This window comes from Cynocephalus volans, chromosome 2 (assembly GCF_027409185.1).
Source record: "Cynocephalus volans isolate mCynVol1 chromosome 2, mCynVol1.pri, whole genome shotgun sequence".
In the NCBI taxonomy this organism is placed as follows: Eukaryota; Metazoa; Chordata; class Mammalia; order Dermoptera; family Cynocephalidae; genus Cynocephalus; species Cynocephalus volans.
Window position 1 is genome coordinate 117,043,182 of NC_084461.1, and position 24,566 is coordinate 117,067,747.

The window sequence follows — 24,566 nt, forward strand, 5'->3', positions numbered from 1 at the left end:
CTTCCAGGTCATAGGAATATCTGAAGTCCTATTAATCTCCTTACTCAGAGTTCACAACTTTCCCGCCAAATTTATTAAAATGCCCATTTCATTTAATTAGTACCCATAACTACTCATGGTTTAGACACGTGTTCTCTCTTGGCCTAGGAAGCTGCAGTAATTCCTACTTGAGCTAATGAATGTTTCTGGCTTTGGGGAGATCTGAGGCCTATGCCTGCTGCCCTGTGGCCATAGTCTACTATTGGGAAAAAAGTACATAATTCAAGGCTTGCAATGTTGTCACTACACAAAATCTCCCACTAATTTAGGAGATCCTGCTACCCCCTCATTCACATGTTTTTAAAAACAAGACAAAAACCAAAACCAACCTATAATCATTCATTCAATTCCCTCATGATTCAAGTAAGTCCCACATCAGTCCTGACTGCCCTTCTCCTGAAAGAGAAAAGGCCAGGCAGTTTTCCACAGATGGGTCTTCATTCTACTATGACAATAAATCAGTACGGATAATTAGGGTGGTAGTCCATCTATGCACATGGAGGATTTGAGGCACTGTAAACCATGTTTGTTGAAGCAACCTCCCATAGAAGGGAGATAAGGGCCTTATCCAATGCCTGTTCATGTAGATCAGTGCTTCTTTCCTAGACAAGGCTGAAAGGGTCAACATTATTTCTGAAGATTTCATTATTAGAATTCTATTTTGATTATAGTGATCTCACTGAGCTATTTTGGAATAGAAATATGTCCAGGTCCCTGTCCTGTCTCAATGGTTTCACATGGCTTTCAAAGGGAAGGAGGGACAGGGCTGACTTGGTAAAATGGGTGAAAGGATCCAGGCCAGTCACACCATCATTCAAAGTCCAGATGAGGGATCAGTAAATACAACATGCCTGAAAGGCAGCCTTTGAGCACATTCCTCTGGTAGACATTAACTTATTAAATCAATCCGGATTACAAATATAAACTTTGCCCCCATCTTACCTGGCAACTATGAAAGAGGCAGATGTCAGTCTATAAAAGTGAGAACTACCCTTGGCGTTTAGGCTTCAACATCCTCCATCAGGATGTGGCACCTCAAACTCTTTGCAGTGCTCATGATCTGCCTGCTGCTGTTGGCCGAGGTAAGGAAGGCAGGCTATGCGCGTTCATGTGTGGAGATGGTCATGGTGGTGGAACTGTGAGTGGAACTTGAGAGCCACTCAGTCCTGAGAAATGGTTCCTCTATTTTGAGTCCATAGCATTCAGGGAATGATCATTCTTCCAAGGTGTGCAGTAGGATGTTAACTCTTTCATATCTGAGGTGAATTTGTCTTCGCCCTACAGCTAGATGGCTCCCCAACACCAGAACTCAGTTCAGCAAAGAGAAGGCCACGGAGAATGACCCCATTTTGGAGAGGGGTTTCCCTCAGGCCCATCGGAGCCTCCTGCCGGGACGAGTCTGAGTGTATCACACGGCTATGCAGGTACTCCACAAATTTGGGACCAGGGCTGGGCCAGACAGCCCTAGGAAGTTGGGCAGAAATCAGGAAACACACAGACCTAACAATAAAGCTGGGAGGGATGAGTTCCTGGGCTGAGGCTGGGAGCTCCATGGAGGAGAAACCCTCAAGAGTTAAGAACCAAGAACAGGTCTACAAGGGTACATGAGAGTGAATCCTTCCCTTTCTTCAGTTTCCCGAGACTGAATAGATCAAGCAAAGAGGAAGATGCAGCAGAGGTGGCCCTTGTCACTCTTAGACCCAGAGTCTTAAAAACCACCTTCTCTTTCCCTCTAGAAAAAGACGCTGTTCCCTAAGTGTGGCCCAGGAATGATGTACATACCAGGGGAAGAAAGAACAGCGGTCACCTCCAACAATGCTCCGTTCTATGGAATATTGACTAACTGCATTTTGGCTGGAGACACATAAGTGAAGCAATCTTGAGTTTTTAATATTTAAAGACAGATGTATGCTTTAAACTGGTCTCCATTTCTTCTTAGAATGTTATTTGGATAAGCATAACTAAACGTCAATTTAGAGTTTATTTTTCTATGGATACTATTAAATGTCTTGAATTGAAATTTTGACAGTCTGGAATTCAAGCTCTTGAGGACTTACTTTGTATACTATAGGAAAAAACAGCATTGCCTAATAGTTGTGTTAACTTCTCAATCTGGAAAGTGTGGTAAGAGTCAACACTTTTTCAAGAATCTTTAAAGAACAGTATGGCAGATTAAAGGCAAAAGTTTAGCAATAGCTATGTAATCAATCTCGGCAGGTTCATAAGTTGTGGCCCTGGATCCTCACCCCTCACTCCATGTTAAGAACTTTGCAGTGACGTGTCAGAGATGGGTAAGGTTGGCACTAGCCACCTGAAAACGCACCCAAATTTGTCTTTGACTGTCTGAACATAGGGCAGAACTGGAAGAAAAATCTAGTTTAATAAAACAACAAAAACGTAAGCCACCAAGAATACCAAAAAGGATTTGAGATTTCTGTTGAGACAGGGCAAATTATGATCTATGCTCAAGGACCCAGGGCCAGCAAATTCAGAATTTTCAGAATCAGAAAATGAGATGTGGGCTGGTGGGACTAGACTTTTAAGGAAAAGTAGTACTGGTCCCTAAAATACAAAACAGGAATTGCACGAAAAGGGCAAAGTAAGAGTTGAAGAAGTGTAAAGAGCACAGTGTTTATAAACTTTAATACAGAAAATCTATTTGATATTTATTAAACTTAGTTTCTCCAGCTATGGTTTGGCATTATACAAAGCATCTTAATGACACAGTAGAGTTAAAAAGATCTTTACAAATTGAAATGTGATACCCTTGTCTCCAAATATTTTAATTGCCATAAATTTGTTTAAAAATACACATTAAACGCATGTTTGACACTCTAAACTTTCTATAATCTCAATACCACAAAATACATATAATATACTATACAGATGTGGAAAAATCTAGTTAGTATATAATACTTTGCTCACCATTAACAGCTTTATTATGTGAAATGCACATACTGACTTAGAAATCCTAGCTTTTGAGCCCCAAAGTACCTCTGAAATTTTAATGTATTGCAACAAATCAAAATCACAGTATATAATCAAAATTTTGGTTGAAAATGTCAGATGCCTAAATATTCTGGATAAAAGAAATGTAAAACAAAGATTTGGATCATGTACAAAACGAAGGCATCCTATCAGTCACTGACAGTACCTTTCTGCAGAATCAACAGGCATGTTAAGTTTATCAGTGGCGTTACCTCCCCTCCAAAACCCTCCCCAAATATCAAACCATTATTTACCAAATAACTTTAATTTCAAATAAGATAAAAGGATTTTCAATAAATATATAAGCATTTCCATCCTCCATATACAAAATTTCTTAAAACCATTCAAAACGGAGGCTAGATAGAAATTTTCACAACTGTGCTTACCAACCCCACATCCGGCCCTGAAGAAGGTGCCTTTTCAGGCACTGCCAATTGGGCCAGCTCTGTTGGTGAGCTCCCATTCCCCCAATCCCAGTACTGCTGATGCTCATGTCAATGATATGACAGGTGTGCGCACAAAGTTGTAAAATGGGGACACTTTTTGTACAGCAACAACAAACTCAACAGTCTGGATAATCATGGCATTGTTTTGAAAGGCAGCATTTCCAAATAGATATTTTCTAGGTATAAAATCCCAATGGTTAAAAGCCGAAAAGAAACCTCACATGGAAGCAGTAAGAGGTCAAGACTGAATGTTACTGGAGTTTCAGGGTGGGAGCTTTTCTGTGCTCATTTTAGAGAGCTTCATTTGTTTTTGTTTTAAGAACGGCAGTTTATATTTAGCTGAGCAGTGGTAGCAAGGAGAGGTCAATGCTGACATTCCTGAAGGTCAACTTCTTTACCTGAAGACCACCTAGGCTGCCATTTTAAGATGCTTAAATATATATATGACTTAGTTGACTTAACCCAAATACCATATTCTGTGACCAAATTCCATTAAAAGAAGAGACTTAGCTATTATTTCCATTCTCTTTTCTGGACACAGCAAGTTCTTTTTAATTAACCATAGTGTTCATGTGACTAGAACCTCAGTAAGACTAGCATCCACTTTATCAACTATTAATAATTTACTTCCTATCACTTGCTAGCTTGGTTTTAGGGTCTAGTGGTCTAGATGGAATTTCTCCATTAGTGAGTATGTGAAAGATATGCTCACAAACATCACTAATTTGGCCTCTTTTCACTACCTATTCCAAGCCATTCAAAAATGATCTATTGATTTTACTGAATAGCAACCTTAGAGGTGCAATATTATTATTGGAAAAATCTGCCTCTCCAACACATTGATGCATGAAGTTGAAATGAAATCCATGTTCCATGTAATTAGGGAATATGAGTTATAGAAGTCTATATGGGTTAGAAATACTCCGGCTCCCCCAGTTACTTAGGTTTTTTTTTTTCTCTAAACATCATCACAATCTGCCTACAACAGGTGTCCCCAGTAGATGTTTCTGGGACCCAGACACAAACTCCTATAAACCAAAACACATAATGAGGCCATTTTGTTCAATTAGCAACTGGAAAATTAAAATCCTTCCCACCCTGCAAGAGCCCTATTACACTACAGAAAGGCTCAAATATATTTTAAAAGTTAATTTACTACAAATCATAGTAATTAAGCTTTAACAATCTAAAGGAATACACATTGCACTCTTGAACATTAATATTCAAGGTGTCAACAAGAAAGTGTCTTAGATCAATTTAATAAATAATGTGGAAATAGTTACACTAAGCTAAAATACTAAACACACACATTTTTTGACAAACTAATTTCATGTTTTCATACATACATACATATATATATAAGGTGTGTATGTGTACATAATTTTAAGATCCAAAGTTGCATACCCTCACACCTGGAAGAGTGCACAGTGTGCTCCTCCTCCTCTATACAACTAGGCATTGCTGATTGGAACGATCACTGGCTGCTCTGAAACTCCACAGAATACTGGCCTCCAGAGCCAGAACTTTCATTTACAACAAATGCCTTTTGTAGGTTCTTCACAATGCAAGCTCATTCATTAGAATTTAATGTACCAAAGTTTCTGTCATTAAATACAAGATGATGCTGTCTGATCTAGCTGATTAAACCTTTAAGGAAAAGAAATGAATTTAAAAAATGAAACAAAAAACAAAAAACAGTGAATCTAATAAAGCCACAAGTGTGCCACTCAAAGTGCAGCCCAGATGCCTATGGATCCACCAGTGCAGGAGCTCCCCAGAAACACAGGTATTTATGGGCACGTGCATATATTACTCTAATTGCTTTTACATTGGAGAATTAAATCAGTGGTGATCAACCTTCTCCACACTATAGCAGCTATAGCTATAAATTTATCTGAAGTACTCACTGCTTATAAAGTCATTTCCTGGCTACTTGCCCAGAAAACGGTGGCACCAAGGCAAGGAAGCAGATGCTCTCCAGCCAGACTGGAGCCTAGGCTGGGCTGTGGAAGGCTGAATCATCTGGAGGGGAGTGCTCTCCCCAGCCCAGTGCAGCCAAGCCCAAACAACACTACTGTGATAACTTCATCCACTACAATTGGTTTGTTGGTTGCCGTAAGGAGTTCAGTGGTGTAGGCTGCTGCCTCCTGGCATACGAGTTTGGTTGTAAAGAGCAGTCAACAGAATAACTGTTAAAATAGTTTCTATTTCTATAATTAATTATATATTAAATACAAGTTTCAAACTAAGTAAGTTTTTAGCCATTTGTCAAATTCAGTTTTAAATGGTTAGAAACACTGAGGACACCTACTGAGGAGGGAGGAATGGTCACCAAGTGAAGGAGTCCTAAATATGTGCTGGAGCAGATGATGACACAGACAGAACATCTGAGAAGGCAGACACAAGAGAGGGAGTGGTATTTCCACACTCTATGACATTGAAAATTCAGTTATTTAGGATAGGATTTTGATCCATTGCCCATTACCACCTTGTGGAAAAAACCCTCCACAATGAAAAGCTTGAAAAATTCATTTTCCAAGAATTAACAGTTTTAAAGAGAAAATATCTCAGAGCAGCACCATAAAGCATGCAGGAAACTCTGCTTTAACAAAATATCTGTGTGACCCCAGAAACACTCCTGCTGCCTTTCTGGACACACAAGAGACTACAACACTCTCAAACTTAGAGGTGCCCCACTGGCTGTTGTTGCTGAAAGTTTAAAAACCCAGAGGATACTTTTCCATTTCTAAGACATCACTGCAAATTAAGGAATCGGAGTCAGAGAAATCAGAGAAGGACAGGACACACATGTACTTGATTAACAATTTCTTACTAAATAAGTATAATGATCACTGAGAAGCTGTCCTTTTAAGGAAAACTGTTCCTAGAACACACTAAGATTAAGTTAGAAAGATATCAGAAGCAATTTCTCCAAGGGAAAAAATTAAATTCAACACAATTTGTAGATCTTAAATTTCAGTGACACGTGAAAACAAGGTACAAAACAGTTAAGAAGCTTTATAAATATGAAGCCATAGGACAATGAAAGTTCACTAGCTTCAGAAATAATTGTAAAAGAGACTCAAACACAGAGGATTCACTGCACCATTGGACTTGGAGATTTTCTATCTCTTCTTTCCCCTTTCCCATTTCAAGTTTAGCAATCATTTACAAAAAGTAGGGCAATCTTTTTTTCTGATTGAATGGATTCACTTCTGGAATGGGGAAAAGGATAAACTATTTTTCGAAGCAGCATTACCCAATTGGTTAAATTAAGTTATGTACCAAAGCATTAGCTTTTCTGAAAGAATTAATCTTTATGTTACCCTAAAGGACGATTTAAAAGAAAAGAGAATTTGACATTATTACTGTAGAAGACCCACCATGAATGGACGATCGGTCCTAGTGTAAAACTTCATCTGTAAACAATCCAGAGTCTTCATTTAAAGGTAAGATTTAAGGCACACCAGACATGATAGGGGCACTAAAAACAAAGTATAGAGGGTACATTTCTCACCTTTGACTCCTATATGCACCTTGTAGGGAAAGGTACTTTGATATACAACTCTTACAGAGCTGGCTTCTTAAGCTCTACCCTGGCTCTCCTCCCCTTCCCAAGAGAGCTCACATTGAACCAAGTTAGGTACTTTTCTAGTGTCAATTTCCTGATCCCATCAGAAACATACATCATTGATGAGGGCCTTCATAATACAAAGGGAGTAAATACAAGATAAGTTTAAAAAGGAGAAATTCACCATCTCTACATCAGGCATTAGAACTGTCAGTTGTATAGCAAAAGCACACACTCCAAAGCTCCAGCCCATTTCTACATCAGTCACTGCATGCTCGTATTAGAGCATCATAATCTAGTATGAGTAAAAAAAATCTGAGAAGAGATTTTAACCTTCGGACACTGTTAACTAAAGAAACATAGGCAGCAACTCTCAGGAATTGTATCATCCTTTTTACAACAGTAACTTATTTTGTTTCAATCAAGTGTCAGATGATTACCAACAAAAAGGAACACATGGTTTTAATAAAATCCATAAAGTTCAAGATTGTCTATGAAACCCTTCAACAAGATATGCCTCTCCTATAAAGTTTGCCTGCCTTCTTTCATAATGCATTAAATGCAAGTTATAGTCACCTTGTGATTGCTATAGTGTTATTAACACATTCACAGTTTTTGAAATAATGCATACCAAATTAGACATATTTCGAAATATTTTACATCCACGTAGAATGCCATCTTCTCATACTTTAAGTAGTTTTTCATGTGTAGAAGAATATCCTTAATACTAATCATAAATTCTACAATAATAAAATTGTAGTTAAGATGTGAAATATCAGGTAGTAGGTGTAGAAAGAATATGTCCATATTTTAGATGAACCAATTCTTACTCTTAGAAGAGCTACCACAAAAAAGACATCATAGGTAACAAAGCTCCCAAAGTATATAAATACATATACCTACATCAAATTTATGTTAAATATTCAACAGAGTAAATTTGTAGGCAGAAATAACTAAATTTTAAACTAGCCCAATCTGGGAACTTAAAAAAATTAAAATAAGTAGAAATACAATTGATTAGTTAAAAATTGCAGCTGGAATTTCAATCTTACGACACATCACTGACACCATCTTATCAATGTGCTGCAGATCTAAAAGCATTTAAATAATTTTTCACGTTGGGAATATTGAAGGGGTCAATTGACATGAAGGCTTTGGGTTATAAAAAACAACAACACGTGAACAAAGGAGAAAAACCGTTCCTCATTCTTAGTGTCTTCTAGGTGATGTGTTATGGCAGTTTTCCTTTGTGATGTGACACAGTGTTGTGGAAAAAATCAGAGGCAACGAGAATGTGTTCAGTTCAAGATATCAACTTGGCATCCTGGCGAAGCCAGTGCAGTCCCTGCCGGGTATAACGAACTAGATCTGTCATGATGCTTGCATTAAAGATGAGAGGGCCCATTACTTTATCCAGTTCAGCGAAGAATTCTAGAAAACCAAAAACATTCATTAAATGATGCACACTCTTTTGAATCAATCCTTTAAAATTTTGAGTCTAGACTGTAAAATAGCATTTACGTGGAGTCAAAAAACACTCCCTCACACACTAAAATAATTGCTGCCCATGCTTTAGAACAAATCATCCCATAGTCTCTCAAGTTATATTTGTTCCCTAAATTGTGCAGCATTTAAAACAGAATGTATGGTCAGGAATTAAGTGTTATACATACAAGCAAAATTCCACTGATGGAAATTATAAATTATTATGCAGTAAGCGTCATTAAAACAGACTGCTAGTGCTACATATTCTATTTGATTACTCAAAAAATTCTCTGGGTACTGTTTTTGTATAAGAAGCAAGTGGTACAAAAAGGAAGATGTTCTTTGCATGTTTCCCACAATAGCTCCTGTGTGGTTAGATACTTATGACATCTTTTCTGCTATAATCATATGCCATGCACCATTGATAGATTAAATCCTATGTTTTTAGACAGTAGTTTAAAAATTTAAGGGATGGAAATAAAAGGATTCTTTCTGTGTAAACAAATACAGGCTGGTGTGCATGTGTAGGGTTGGGGGTGGGGGCGCGAGGATAGACAGGAGGAGAGGATGATAGTATTCTAAAATTTGATTCCCAGTGTAATTTTGGGAGCAGATAGAGGAACACAGGCTCAGATATGAAGAAGAGGGATTTTAGATGTTCAGAGAAAAAGGGCCAATTCTCATGATAAAGATCTCATATTATTCAAACGAGACAAGAAGTAACCAAACACTTGAAAGTTCTCCTTTACAGAATTCCAGCTAATAGATGCCAAAATGTCAGAATAGAAAATTCCTGATAAGTTCTCTATTTCCTAATAGAATAAAAGATCCAGACAATAATCATCAATGAATGCTAAAAGCATAAGTTGAAGTTTAATAGGGAATCTTACATCAAACTGATCAGCTTGACACCACCTAAATGAATCTACTGACCAAACTTAATGTCACTAAGAAGGGATAACCATTACATGTCTCCCAACATGATGCAGTAGGAAATTGAGAGAACCACCCCTGAAACATTATTATCTAAAATACTGAACTAGAATCTAATACAGTCTCAAGATATAACTACCAGTATACAGGAAATAAGGAGGACAAAAGAACAAGTTAAGTGACATCATTAAGTAATCAGTCAAATCCAGAATATGACAATTCTATGGTGTGGGTTCTCATCAACATGAATGGCTTGGCCAAAAGAAAAAGAAGCGAAGGAGGAGGAGATACTTAAGAGACTTAGTGAAACACAATGTGCAGCCTTGCTTGGATCCTGTTTGAAATAAACCCAACTGTTTAAAAAAAAAAAAAAAAAAAAGGCACATGTGAGACAATATGGGAAATTTGACGGTAGACTGAGTATTAGATGACATAAAAGAGTTTTTGTTAACATTGGTAGCTGCAATAAAGGCATGGTGATCATGTTTTGAAAGTCTTTATCATTTACATTTGCATACCAAAGTATTTTCAAGTGAAATGTCAAGATATCTGGTACTTCCTTTAAAATACTCTGGAAGGTAAGAAAAGTATGAGGGAGACAGAGAGAGAAAGAGATGGAACAAGACTGGAAAAATGTTGTGCTGTTGAAGCTAAAGTTGAATGAAAGGTATGTGAGGGGGGGTTCATTATACCATTATCTTTCCTTTAGTCAGTATTTGAAATTTTCCATTCAAAAAGTAAGAAAAGAAAGAAAATGAAGGGGAAAAAAGAAGCTGAAAACTACCATCAGAGAGAAGAATGGAAAGTAGGGGTGAATTATAGGAATTTCGGCTCTGTAACCTTTCATCTGCAGTACTGACAATATTTAAAATTTTAGGAACAAATTGTGTTTTTATGAACACAATTTTATGTTAAATGTTGGGGCTCCTCATCTACCTTTCGCTCATCATTACCCCTCTGTAGTACAGAAATCTTTCATTTTCATTTGATTACCTGTTCATACTACAAAGTATTTAAATGTACTCTGTGACAAAAGGACACGGTTGACTGACTTTAGTATTTCGCTGCAAAAGAGATAACCTGAGTAGATGCCACTCACACGTATTTGCTAACAACATCTACTAAGATAAAGTGGTGTTTATACAGTACTTTTTCCTAAGATCTTTAAATACTTCAATTTTCAACGTCCTTAGTTTGGGAGATAATAAACTTTCAAGACGCAAAGCCTCAAACAACCTAATTTTAAAGATTGCTAAGAAATCTATTCATTCGGGCCGACCCCGTGGTGCACTCGGGAGAGTGCGGCGCAGGGAGCGCAGCGGTGCTCCCGCCGCGGGTTCGGATCCTATATGGGGATGGCCGGTGCGCTCACTGGCTCGATTCGCTCACTGGCTCGATGCGCTCACTGGCTCAGTGCAGTATGGCCGGTCACAAAAAGACAAAAAAAAAAAAAAAAAAAAAAAAATCTATTCATTCATAGTCTCTTTTATTAGGTAAGTTTCCTCTAGTTTACCCATAAATCCAGGGTGAATGTGCTTTCTTATATATTAAACATCTCAGATGTACAAGATGTCTAGATGTAATACTATACCGATAGCCAGATTTACTGTTAACCATCCTAGAGTAGTACATATATTTTATTACTTCTATAATGAGTTGTATTTAATGTGCTAGGAAAAGTATGTTTGTCTTCAAAGAACTATTTTTAGCATAGTTTGTGTCACCAATATCATGACAGAGAATTTTTGACAAAATTCAGTTGTTTAGTACGACTGTTAAGCAATGGAGATTATTAGCAAACTGATTATTAACTCTAAATTAGGTAATAAACTAAACACAGATCAGACACTTACTTAAATCATAAAAGTTCCTTTTAAAAATTCCATCCCTCAAAGTTTATCCAGAGACCTACCTACCTACCTTTTTGCTCTTTGGAAAGCTGTTCAGCGTGGTCCCAAATTTCAGTGGCATAGAGGAAGTTGGATGTAACCTGAACATAGCTGGCTGCCATCTGGTGGATCTTCTGTGGAATTGTCACTGAAGAACCACTTGCTGAAGCACTACTTGCCCCAGAAGAATAATTTCCCGAATTGCCTGGCGACAGCTTTGGAGAAACAGGGGAAGGCATCCCAACAGCTTTGCTACACACAGAGAAACAAGAAGCTTGTTCATATGGACATGGTGGACGTTATGAAATCAAGGTACTATTGGCTCTTCCTACAGGAATGCTTTTAAAAATGTAAAGATTCTTTTAAATTAGAAGGAAAAAGAGAAGTACACTTTCATCTAAATAAGTACTAAAGGCCATTGTAAATTATAATCTTATCTAGATCTTTTGTTTTAATGACTGGCGAAAGAACAAGGGATGGGAGATAACTGAAGAAGCCATACACCTTGTTGGGAGTAGTTCAGAGAATTAAAAACCAAATCCCTGTAACTCTCAGCTCAACACACTTTCCATCTATTCAGACATATAATTAACTATTTTTCAAATTGTTTTGTATAATGTTGGGTGGAATTCATATTTAACCCAAAAAACTATGGTAGTAGATGGGAACATCTTTTGTGGAGGTCCATAATTTCTGACACTTTCCTGATTTAATCAAATTATTCAAAGCTGACAAGGTGGTACAGTCCTCCATCAACTGCAACTACCCCAAACTTCCTGCCAATTAAATATTTCTTAAAGAACACATGTTGAAATCTCTTCATTTCAGGAGTACTAAAATTTGTGGAAATGCACAAGACTATGATCACACATTGAAAAAAAGGAAAAAATCAAACAAAAGTTGGGGGGAAAAGCTATTTGTTTTTATTTTTATCTGCACTTTTAGGATCATAAATTTGTTTAAGAAAATACATACAGAAAAAAAAAAAGAAAAACAAAGTAAGTATATACAGGGCAAAGAAAGATGTCAATTCACATAAAAATGATAACTGAACAAATAAACTTACAAAATAAAAAAGGATTCATGGTGTTTTTCCTCCTTTTGTGAGTGGGTGGGATGGGAGAGAGGTGGGGATGGAGATCATGTCACTGTTATTAAATTCTGGCTGTGCCAAGACTCGAGTAAAGATAAGCCCACTGTGATAAACCCAAGTAACTATGGAAATCAAACTGTGAGAAGGGTTGAGTTGCTGTTAAAAACTCAGATTTCTGTAGGATTAGACATATCCCATCTCTATTCTTTCTATGATTATATTCATTTATATTTTCCACTCATAAAAAAGAGAAAAAATTATAACTTCTAAAAATGCTTTAATAGAGATTATCTTGATTTTTTTAAAAAGTAGTTATTTTCCATTTTTGGAAATTGGACTCTACCCATTCCACTTTTAAAATTTTTTTTAATTAAAAAATTTTTTTCCTTTAATGGCCAACGTGATAGTATCCACTTTTACATTATAAATAAACTTGTCACAAATAATATTTTATAGAATAAAATTTTACCTACCTTCCCAAACCAGGTGATGGTGCTTGAGAATTATTATAAGAGTTCTGTGGAAAAAATACAATGTACTTACTAATATACTACATATATTCAAAAGCATTGGGCCAGAGCTGATCTCAAGCAGCTTTATAAATTTAAGACACCAAAATACACACGTGTGTGTGTGTGTGTGTAAATGTACAACAGAAAGAAGTTATTAGGTGAGTGCTGGAAGACTTCACAAAAGTGGCAAGGAAAGAAGGAGTCATACTCAGATGAGTAAAGGGAAGCAGAAAGGGCACAGAGAGGTGAGTCATACTATGCACAAAGACTGAGCAAAAAGAATGTACTGACCCCATCCAATCCATTTTGCCTAAAGCAGAGGTTTAGACAAGGAACGAGAGAGAGACCTTGAGGCCAAGGTAAATAGTTTAGACTTGATCCTGCAGGTTACTGAAGGGTTCCAACTCATAATCAGAGTAGGATTTTATGTAGTGCTAGCCTGAAAAAATATAGGAGGCCATTTTAGGAAACTAAGATAACAGTCTAAAGAAGGATGGTAGTGAAACAAAAGATCATTTAAAGTATAAATATGGTTGCTGCATATGGCTACATAAATTCTGCAATCAGATATATGTGCATTTAAAAACTTTCCAAGAAACTTCAAACTTATTTGAAAGTTCTCCAACAGTAGCTCCCCTGCTGTGTTTTATCTAAACATGAGGGCACTTCTGGGATGGGGATGGGAGACTCCAAATTTTGTGTCCTAGGAAATGAACCCTCCTCTTTTGTACACTTACCTTCAGGTGCTCTGTCAGCGTCTTTGAGTACTTCAGAGCATTCTCCTTCTTCAGTTTGAATAGCCTCAGGTACAGCAAAGACTGGCATCGCAGGCTAGCCAACGGAAAAGAGCAGCTTATTTAGTAGGACAGCAGACTCTGGCCACATCTGAACAGACAACCTTTGCACTGTGTAAGAGTACAGGACTGGCTCATGTGAGCAGACCGTGGCATTACATCAACAACACTAACCCTTAGGCAAAACCAAAAGTTGTGTTCTCATTGTAGTACCCTAAGGAGGGGAAGATGGCTAAGAAACCTAGGATAGCCTCTCAATTATTTGCTGACATTCAAAAATCAAAACCTCACTCACAGGACACCAACATGTCATAGTAACATATGCATTAAAAAAAATCACAAAAGGGCAGAATCTTCAGACTAAATTACAAATAATCCAGTCATGTTGACTTCTCATCGGTCTTTTAGTTCCTTGAAAGTCTCCCGTTCCTTTCCACCATCCAACCCTCGTATACATTGTTCCCTTTAACTAGAGTGTCCTACCCTCTACTCTTAGAGTTACATATACTTTTCTTTCAAAGTATTTAATTCATATCCTTGTGTGATTATTTAATTAATTTCTGCATCACACTAGGCTGTAAACTCCATGACAAACAGGACTTGTGTGATTATTTAATTTCTGCATCACACTAGGCTGTAAATTCCACGACATGACAAAAAACTCCATGTCAGTTTTATTCACAGCTGCATTCTCAGTGTTAAACAGTGTCAGATAAAGTAAATACCTATAACAAATGAACTGATAATATCTCCCTGGGACAAAGCAAACAAGTCACATTCTTTATTCTGAGCAAGGGAGATGATTGCTCCCTAAGGAAAGGTATTTGTATGAAAGGAGAGAGAAAGTACCAAAAGAGCCTGTAAAAGTGACCACTTAAGACAGTGGAGGGCCCTAGTATCAGTCCCCCTTACCAAGGCTATGAGGTCAATGGATCAGAGACTGACAACAACTAACACCTTTCACCAGGAATTCTAAGTTATTTCCTGTTTGACCCATTAAGAACAGATTTATGACAGGGTTATGAAAGGTTGGTTAAAGGATAACATTCAAGGATAACATTCAGAAGAGCACACACAGCACAATTTATTATGGAACTGCCTGTGGTCTAGCAGAGACCAGAACACAGACTTCTTACCAGAGCACTGTGAGTCTTTTATCTGCAGCTGTGGCATCTGGTGCCAAGTAATTCTTTAGCTTCATAGTATATCTGTGAGTTAAAATAATAAGCAAATGACAAATAGAATATAATACTTTATCTTCATCTCATGATTCCTTTGTCCTGAAAACATTAGACTCAAACTTAAAGGCAAAAATACCCACTGAAGTATCTAATTCTCCTTATCCCAGGACAATAAAGGATCAAACATCTTCTTCAGTTTACTGTGTGTGTGTATATATATATATTGTTATATCAGCCCCTTCCTAGAGGGACCAGAGAAATAATGTTATTACCAATGATGTGGTAAGTTTTTCTACTTACTTGATGAGCTCCACCGTCTCTGAATACATAGGGAATGGGGATTTGGATTCCTGAGCATTTTTCTCTAATGCATTCCCACATTCAATGAAAGATACCACAGCATCAAGATAATATACTGCTTTCTCAAACCTATCAGACTGAAGAAAGGAAAATAAAAGTAGTGAATAGTGATTATGGGTAAAAACAACAAATGAGGATTTAACTTAACTTGATCAAATACATAAATGTAAGAATATTTACATACCAACGCATCTGCATTGTGCTTTAGTTTTTTTGCTTCCTGTAAATAATGGTCTGCTGAATAATTTCTGCAATGTAAATTTTCATTGTAAATAAAATGTTATTTTTATAAGATAATACTAGCTCATTTCAGTCTCTAGAATCCCCTCAGTATTCATGTCCTCAAGTAAAGAAAATGAGCTACTACTAAACATTCATTTCAGTTTTTTCTGACAAATGTGTATATGAGGTTAAGAGCATAAATCATCTTGGCTAGCTCAAGGCAAATCATCTACTTAGGAAAATAGAAATCAAGCTCCCTAGAATTAAATACTAATTTACCCAAGTTGTTCGAAAGATTAAGAGTAAATGAAATGTGGGTAGAAGAAATAACCTTATCTCAAGATGGAGGAAAAGAACAACACTGCTCTTCCTCACCTAAGAAAACCACACCTATTTGAAACAGTGACAGCAGCAGCAGTATGATTCTACTGAAAGGTACATCACTCACATCCCCTATGAGAGTCATGGAGTTAAGTTAAAGAAGTTGTATTTGGACTAGTGGGTGCCTTTCAAATTAGAACCTAAATATTCCATGAATCACATAAAGTATAAATCCTTCTCACCACTGATAGAACGTAAAATGAGTTTATTATATGCTGACTGGAATGATTTTTTTAAATGCATAAAAAAATCACATTCATCTCACCTGTCATCAAAGGCAAGCTTTGTTCTCCGAGGCTTAGAAGCATCAGGAGTTGGTGTAGATGGAGGACAGCTAGAGGAGCTATTTGGAGCCTTTTCCTGACCAAAAAAATATATATAACTATGTTGAAAACTATGATGAGCTTAAAAATTAAACTAATAGTATTTCTTTAGCCGCTGGTAAAAAGGAAACAAAATACCACTGCCTTCGGTAGTTAACTTCCTTGTTACAGAACTTTTATAAATTCAAATCACAGGTATTGATATTCAGCACTGCACCCCACAGATGTGTACAATAATTATGTTTCAATAAAAAATAAAAATAAAAAAAGAAAACACACAAAAAAATCTTATAAACTTTATAATGTAAACTTTCTTTTTAGAGAACAGGTCCATTTTATATAACCAAAATATTCATTCTAATATTCATTAAGGGTCTACTATGTGCCAGTCACTGGCCTAGGCACTTGTTAAAACATAAGGAAGTCCACAAACCTATTATCAAAATGGCATTACTACATAGGGCAAAATTTACTAGTAATTATTGGCCAATGAAAACAGCAATAAGAATACCTAATGTTTACTACTTACCAGGCACTAAGTTAACTTAGTACTTAGGACAGTCATTAATCCTTCAACAACCTTATAAAATATGTACGGCTATGAGACCGAATAAAAAAGCAATCTCAAGGAGGTTGAGTAACTTGCCTAAGTTCAAACAGCTTTAAAATGGCATTCCTGGTATTTGAGTTTTAAATTTAGATCTGTCTGATTTCAAAAGCATAGCCTTTTTTTTGAACTTTATTCTGCTTCCCATCAACATGTCTATTCTGCCTCCTGTCAACATAGCCCTTTATGCGAGGGTTATAACTCTCTCTCTTTCCAACTGCCTCCCGTCTAATCCCATCTTTAATAAAAAGAATATACATTTTTCCATAGTAAAACACCATAAACAAGTAGAATTTATCCAATGACTGCATAAATGTTTCAACATTAGAAAACCCAATAATACATAATTTCACTACTTGTGCTTAAAATCTATTTAAAAGGAACCATGTAATAATTTTTTTCCCTTGTCTGATAAGCTTTTCAGTTCCATCCATTACAGCTTACTTCAAAGAATGAAAGTAAAAGTCCTGAGATTTGAGAAAACGTGTTTTTTTTTTTTTTTTACTATATTTATCATTATACAATGAAAAATGCTAAGTTCTTTATGGTAAAGTTTGCAGGTTTATGAAATGGTTTCCTAAATATTATGTTGCAGTGTAATATTACTAGGATTGCCTTCCCTCTGTGTTTTATAGATAAACCCATGATGGCCTAAGTTCAGATTTATTTGAGGAAAACTGAAGTTTTCTTAAAAAAATTTTTTCCAGATATTTCAACATACTTTTCTTACATAAAAAGAATATGTAATTTTGGTTTTCCAGATTACCTAATTTTTCTTTAGTTGATATAGTAAAAAATAGCGTATTTTCAAACTAAATTATAGATTTTTCTTTAATAAGCTCATATGTAATTGCTTAAATTGGAAATTGTCAAGACTGATTAACATTAATAACTTTAATAATTGTTAAGTGCCATAAGAACTTAAAATCAAAGTGGTAAGGGCCTGTATTTTATCAAAAACAATAGAATACCAAATAATTACATTTCATCCAACAAATATTTCCTAATTACCCAGTTAAGTTATGCATTGGATAAAACAAAAAGTAAGACACAAATTTCTTGAAGGAACTTCCTTCATAAGAAAGAGGCATAGACAATCATTTTTATTTATGAGATAGCAGAAGCCAAATGAACAGGAGAGCTCACTTAACGAATGCATCCAAAAAAAAAAAAAAAAAGCAATAGGAGATTTCAAGAAACAAGCACGGAGGCCTCAAATCCTACAGTTAAATCATGGGAAATGTAGAAGGAGCCAGTGAGCAAGCAGAGAGAGAACCAGGACAGTGAAGGATGCCAACAGAACAGTCAGCCTTCTAAGCATGCCAGGGTTAACTCCCTAAACTACCTAAACTACCACAGAAGAAGGGTATTCAGGTGGAGAAAAAAACCTGTATATCTCAATTTAAGAAGTTGTTCATAACTAAAATAACCTTAACTTTTAAAATTTAATTACATTTAACAAGCACGACTAATAACCTTTAGCATTCTAATTTTTCAATGCTCAAACCTTTGCTTATTTAAGTCACAAATAATAATCCAGTGGATTATATTCTTGAAAATTTAGGTATTTTCTTAATTTTGTCTTAAGTACTCTGATTTCAGGGAGTTTGCTCCTAATCAGAACAATGTGGAAAGCAATGCAAACAACCTGGTAAACCAACTGAAGGTGAGAGTCTACTTAAAGAATAACCTAGAAAAACCTTCTTTAATCCACATCCCCCCACAAACATGAAGAATATTCCCCTGCATTATAAGCAATACTAAGAATAACAATAATTAGGAATAATTTCATTGCTAGCTCCCCTACAGATTTTTTCTTCTATTTCACAAAAATCAAAGCCAAATGGTTGCTTTGTCACTTTATGTAATATTTTGTTTGTCATGTCTAATTCTAAGAAACCCAAAGCCCATTTCAAACAATAAAAAACTCAATCTTAGCCACCAGAGCCATTTAGTTCTTATTTTAAAAACTTTTATAACCAACTTTTCCAATTAATGGGTTTTTACCTTAATTAGTATGCATGTGGCCAGCTGACTCACTGCTTTCATGGTCTCAGATGACTGCATAAATTTATCATCAAGATTATGACATATAGAGTAAAATGCACAGGCCCATAAACTTAATGAAATGTTTACAAAAACTGCAAAACAGTGTCACTTGGAGAGGTCACATGGCAATGAGAGGATTTTCAAAAGCCTCAGACCCCCAACACCTTACCTTAACCTCCTTGGAGCAACTGGAAGTCTTCCCTTCCGTCTTCTTCTGCTTGGCTGTGGAGGAACTGTTTTTGCTGCTGCCAGTATTCTCCTTGCTGCTGCTACTATTCTCCTTGTTGCTGTTATTGCTTGACTTTAATGAAGAAGACTGACTAATAGTCCTCTTCCGAGAGCCATGTTCTGTTTTTGGATCTTTTGAAGGAACAGGCCCAGCAGGAGAAGGCAACAAATCCTTTTCTTTTGCAGCACTCTGCTTAGATGACCTGCCAAACCAAACAAATGCCCTCATTTCTCCACACAGTAATACAGGGGTGATGGATTTTTCCATTTCTCTTTGCCTGCTTTCAAGGCAAATTTTTCCCCCTTGGGTTACTAGGACACATGATTCTGCAAAGCAAAATAAAACTATAAATTCCATGATGGTAGGCATGTTATCGATTTTTTGTTTGTTTGTTTTTATGGTTGCATACCCAGTGCCTAAACCATGGCCTGCCACACAGTAATACTGTACTCAATAAATACTGGTTGAATGAATGAACAAATAGATGAATGGTTAATGAAGTGATTAATGCTTATAAATTAGCAACTAGTATCTTGCAAGTTACAGACAAGCTTGCCATCTAACCAGAAAGTGATAAAACTTTAATTGTTACCCCATACTCAACCCTATTTCATCAAGAAAAGGAGAGAGAAAGAAGTAACTAAATCTTAAATGCTTTCCATCCCTATTAGCTAAAAGCAAAACTTCTCACTATTTGGTACATGTATGTGTGTGTACGTATATGACATATGCTTACTAAAATGAACACTCTGAAAGTTGTCAATATCAAATGATATACATAAATTAACAACACTGGCACGCAATGTGTTTTGGGAACATACTCTCTGTTGCTGGATAGCTTGTGGCCTGATGAATTCTTGTCCTCTGTTTTGGGTTTCTTGCTCTCGGCTCGATTATCATCTTCATTCTGGATGAAAAACAGCAAACAGAAGCTACTAGGTCTGATTTTTATTCATCTAACTTCAGCTTCCACCACCAGTCTCCCCCAAACAGTTTATCCCTGATAAAACTTCAGAAGATAAGTGAAAGAATTCATTTAAACAATGTTCAATAAATTAGGTCTTAAGGCTGAGAAGAGATTTCCTATTCTAGATATATAGAACCCAAATACTGAAACAAATTTCCTATAGTCTTTTAGATGGCATCTTTTTCAATGTAATGATGTTTGGGGCTGGTATCTATGAAATTATAATTAACATATAACTCACATAACATAAAATTCACTCTTTAAAAGTGCACAATTCCATGGCATTTAGTATACTCACAGAGTTGTACAACCATCACCACAATCAATTTTAAAATATTTTCATCGTCTCAAAAAAGACACTCTTATACCCATGAGCAGTCACTACCCACTCCTCCCCCGCCCCCACGCCCTAGCAATCATTAATCTATACATTTTATATTTATGGATTTTATATTTATGGATTTTTTTATATAAATGGTATACAATATGTGTGGCCTTTTGTGTCTAACTCTTTTCACTTAGTGTAATTTTTTTTAAGGTTCATCCATGTTGTAGCATGAATCAGTACTTCATTCCTATTTATGACTGAATAGTATTCCACTGTACAGACTATCACATTTTATTTATACACTCATCAGCCATTTGGGTTTTCTCCACCTTTTGGCTAACATGTATAATGCTGCTATGAATATTCAAATACAAGTTTTTGTGTGGACATATGTTTCATTTCTCTTGGATATACCTAGGAGTACAATTGCTAAGTCATAAGGTAACTTCTATGTTTAACTTCTGATGAACTGCCAAACTGTGTTCCAAAGCAGTTGCATCATTTTACAATCCTACCAGTACTGTACGAAAGTTCCAACTCTTTCACATCTTCACCAACACTTGCTACGGTTCATCTTTTTGATTACAGCCAAGCCTAATGACTTTGAAAACTTTTTGGCTGAAAACACACATGGTGGACCCATCTGTTGTCAATGACACTTTCCCAGGTGAATCTAAGTTTTCTGATTGCTTTAAGTATCAGGACACAAGAATGTGAATATTCTCCCATAACGAAAAAGTCTGTTCCCCAACACAAATGATTAAAGATGGACAAACGAAAACATGAGAAAAAGGAATCTACGCCCTTCAGTACCCTTGACTGGGTCTCCTCACAGTACCACCTGTTTATCTGCAGGAATTACCCCTGACACTGTTTTACCAAAGCCATAAATCTCAAAAATCATAATCAAGTCTACTGTTGTTAAACATTTTATAAAATAAAAATCTGGCTTATAGATTTTTATTTTATGTTTTATAGATATGAAAAATTTTAGTAATCTTAAAAGTGTAACTTGGTCTGTGTATAAGACAGAAGAGGATGGTAGGTACTGTGACAACCTGGAGAGTACACATCCCAATTAAAAACACCTATAACCAAAATTTTAATGTTGTAAAGGCCAGTCTGCAGTCTCTGCTCCACTTTCACCTCTACAATGGCCAGCATATACTTTGAATAGAAGTGCTGGCTCAACTTCTTTCTTTTGACAGCTGGCCAGTGAGGGTATCCAAACCCTTGACCTTGGTATTAAGAGGAAGTGCTCTAGCCAACTGAGCTAACTGGCCAGCCTTTCACTGCTTGTTTGATTAAAAACTGTCTTGCTTTACTAAAGGAGATAGGCACATAAGTCCTCAAAAGACTGCTCTGTATGTAGCCTTAATTGGGCCTTGAGCTCACCCACTATTTTCCCTCACAACTCATGACCCTCCTTGTTATTTTGTGGCTTACTGAGATTTCCATAGCATTCCAAATTCTGATGTTTAAAAACAAACAACAACAAAAACCTTTTACAAACCTTATGTTTCCTCTTGCCTTTGTTGGAAACTTTTTCTGAGGCTTGTTTCTGAGCTTCTCTCGTGTGCTTTTCTGGCACATTTTTCTTTTCCCCCTTGGGTGGTTCTGCTTCTTTGTAAGGCTTTCCTGGTATTCTAGTCAAGAGATTCAGGTCAATCTTCACAATAAGTGGATACCTGTCATCAGGCTCACTGAGGGGTGAAAGAAGTTCCTTCTCTTCCATAGGAGAGAACATGCGTTGCCGAAAGAAGCTATCTTCTTCCTCCACCGAGGAGGGTTTAACGGGAGTCCTATTGTTCTCAGGGTACTTAGGAGTTTGTGACGAAGGAGGAAGGCTCTCACTTTCATCCGAATCTGAGGATGAAGTATCTGTTTCTATGATCTCCCGTGATTTCTGGGAAGATTTACTCGCTGACTTGTATTTCTTTTTCTCTGCTGTAGGTCGAGGGGAAGATTTAGACTCTTTCTTTATATTGGGTTTCCTTGAGCCTTTGGTGGCTGCTTTGTGTCTGCTGGAGGGCATGCTGGTAGCCATGTCTACAGGGGTTTCACTTTCTATCTTCAGGCCTCCACGAGGCTCTTCAGCAGCTGCCTTCTCAGACTTTTTGGGTTGTTTTTTGCCTACAGTTCTCCTCTGTGTTGTGCTGTCACTCTGTGCGGGAGACTTCTGCCGCCCGCGCCCACTTTCTGATCCCTTTTGGATGGTTTTGGAGTCTCGTCCAGGAGTAGTGGAATTTGTTTCTTTAGGTCCGCCGGGATCAGTGTAGCTATTCCCAGTGCCCTGCTCTCGGCCTTCTTTTTTGTAGCCTTGAGATGATGGGATGTTACTGTCCACAGAAGAAGCTGGTGACACTTTATGTGGGTTCACTTTATTCAACCAATTATCAAGCTGCCATTTGTTTGTTGGTGGTGGTTCAGGCTGAAAAACAGAAATACATATGCTTTTTTCAATTTTGAGGCTTTCTCCCTCCTTACAATCTCAAGGAAGAGGAAAAAATACCATGCCCAATACAACAAAAGCACTTGCTTTTCATGGTTCTGTCTGAACCAAAACAAAGGGCTGAATATTGACTATTGGTTCTAATTACTTGAATAAGAATATAAGCTTAATGTTATATATGACCTTTAAAAGAGCAAATATTCCTATTAGGAATCCAACTTCAAAGGCATTATTATAAAGGACCATATAGTATATATAATTCCTGAAAGTAAACAAATGATGTAGGTACCAAGAGAGATTTTTAACTGCATTTGATCAAGCTACAGTAAGATTACACTGTGTGAGACTCATTTTATCCACATTAACTGCATAACATCAGTTACCATGTTGAGACACAAAAATAAAGACCAAACTAAAGAAATCCGATATTTTACTGACCTGCAATATGACCCTAAGCAGTTCCTAATCTAGACCAAATGTTTGTTCAAATAACAAAGAAACTGAAATATCTAGATTTCCCCAAGATACACTGTTTCAGTTCTTTTTGTCAGAATAAGTAACCTTCTTTCCTTCACTTCTTATATTTGAATCAGGTCTTAACTGGGCATCACACCAGGGCCTTGAGCAGGCCTGTGGGTAGCCTCTCCCTCCCTCTCACCTCGGGAGATGCACTCTGGGATGGCTCATTGGCCTCACTGTCACTGGAACTACTTTCACTCTCCGAGTCAGATCCAGAGCTGCTTTCAGATCCACTGTGGCTGCTAGAATCATCCCTGGAGTTATCTGCTCCTTCACTATTATGGTGTGAAGGTTCAGAGTTACTAAAAGAGATAAAGCATATAAATGACCAAAAGTTTTTTTTTATCGTGATAACAGGAAAACATCCAAATTTGACAACCAACTTTATTTAAAATGTTTACTATTTGTTAAGCAGTTACAATTCTATGAACCCAGAACTTCATTATAAATGAAATAAATACTTCCTTAAAAAAAGTTTCTGATGTGCTACTCAGCCATTAATACTCACTTATATATATATATATATATATATATATATATTTATTTATTTTTATTTTTATTTTATTTTATTTTTAAAAAGATGACCAGTAAGGGTAGTAACCTTTGACTTGGTGTTGTCAGCAGCATGCTCTCCTGAGTAAGCCAACTGGCCATCTCTACACCGGAATCTGAACCCGTGGCCTTAGTGTTATCAGCACCGCACTCTCCCAAGTGAGCCATGGGCCGGCCCTAATACTCACTTTTTAAAAATTGCTTGAGATATAATTTAAATACCATAAAATTCACCCATTTTAAGTGAATAGTAATTCCATGTTTTTATTTAATTTATAGAGTTGTACAATCACAATCCCAATTGATCATACTTACTTTATAAGACCACTTATTATATCACTACAATGTTATCAGGCTGGCCCCACCCTCCAAATAAACAAAAAATAAAAGGATATCTACCTTCCTGGTGTACTCCTTGGCATTGTCTTATCACAATCCTAAAATTAAAGCATAAGAAGAAAATCTGTAAATAAGCAAATAGTACTCTATTTTCTTAATGTGAACAATATCTGAACTCTTAGAAAAATTGACTTCTCTACTGTATACATTAATGTTTACTTAATACTTCTATCGTTTTTACCTAAAGAATAACTGAATTGTCAGTATAAGATCAAAAGCTTTGTTAATAGGTCTTCTCGTCACTAAT

General features: G+C 36.5%; 2 protein-coding genes across 3 annotated transcripts in view; one reads left to right on the plus strand and one right to left on the minus strand.

Moving 5' to 3' along the window:
- Positions 1-1,064: 1,064 nt before the first annotated feature.
- On the plus strand, positions 1,065-1,914 carry LEAP2 (liver enriched antimicrobial peptide 2). Its single transcript, XM_063088230.1, has 3 exons — positions 1,065-1,121; positions 1,324-1,463; positions 1,776-1,914. The coding sequence occupies exons 1-3, from the start codon at positions 1,065-1,067 to the stop codon at positions 1,810-1,812; spliced, it is 234 nt and encodes a 77-aa protein (XP_062944300.1). The 3' UTR covers positions 1,813-1,914.
- Positions 1,915-2,693: 779 nt separating this feature from the next.
- AFF4 (ALF transcription elongation factor 4) overlaps positions 2,694-24,566 on the minus strand; it is an 80,074-nt gene continuing 58,201 nt past the window's right edge. For both annotated transcript variants that reach the window (XM_063088128.1, XM_063088127.1), the window contains 13 exons: positions 24,320-24,357; positions 23,508-23,670; positions 21,911-22,828; positions 19,924-20,009; positions 19,043-19,304; positions 16,160-16,254; positions 15,476-15,539; positions 15,232-15,368; positions 14,887-14,958; positions 13,694-13,787; positions 12,918-12,961; positions 11,383-11,603; positions 2,694-8,475 (listed from right to left, as the gene is read on the minus strand). In XM_063088128.1, the coding sequence (XP_062944198.1) occupies positions 8,348-8,475; positions 11,383-11,603; positions 12,918-12,961; positions 13,694-13,787; positions 14,887-14,958; positions 15,232-15,368; positions 15,476-15,539; positions 16,160-16,254; positions 19,043-19,304; positions 19,924-20,009; positions 21,911-22,828; positions 23,508-23,670; positions 24,320-24,357 (2,322 nt within the window). In that variant the 3' untranslated portion in view covers positions 2,694-8,347. The remainder of the gene's footprint in view (positions 8,476-11,382; positions 11,604-12,917; positions 12,962-13,693; positions 13,788-14,886; positions 14,959-15,231; positions 15,369-15,475; positions 15,540-16,159; positions 16,255-19,042; positions 19,305-19,923; positions 20,010-21,910; positions 22,829-23,507; positions 23,671-24,319; positions 24,358-24,566) is intronic.

Bases quoted from the DNA above. Each gene is read 5' to 3' on its own strand.
- LEAP2 (XM_063088230.1), top strand. From the start codon at position 1,065: ATGTGGCACCTCAAACTCTTTGCAGTGCTCATGATCTGCCTGCTGCTG. The intron at 1,122-1,323 runs GTAAGGAAGGCA...TTCGCCCTACAG, and splicing joins GCCTGCTGCTGTTGGCCGAG to CTAGATGGCTCCCCAACACC. The intron at 1,464-1,775 runs GTACTCCACAAA...CTTTCCCTCTAG, and splicing joins TGTATCACACGGCTATGCAG to AAAAAGACGCTGTTCCCTAA.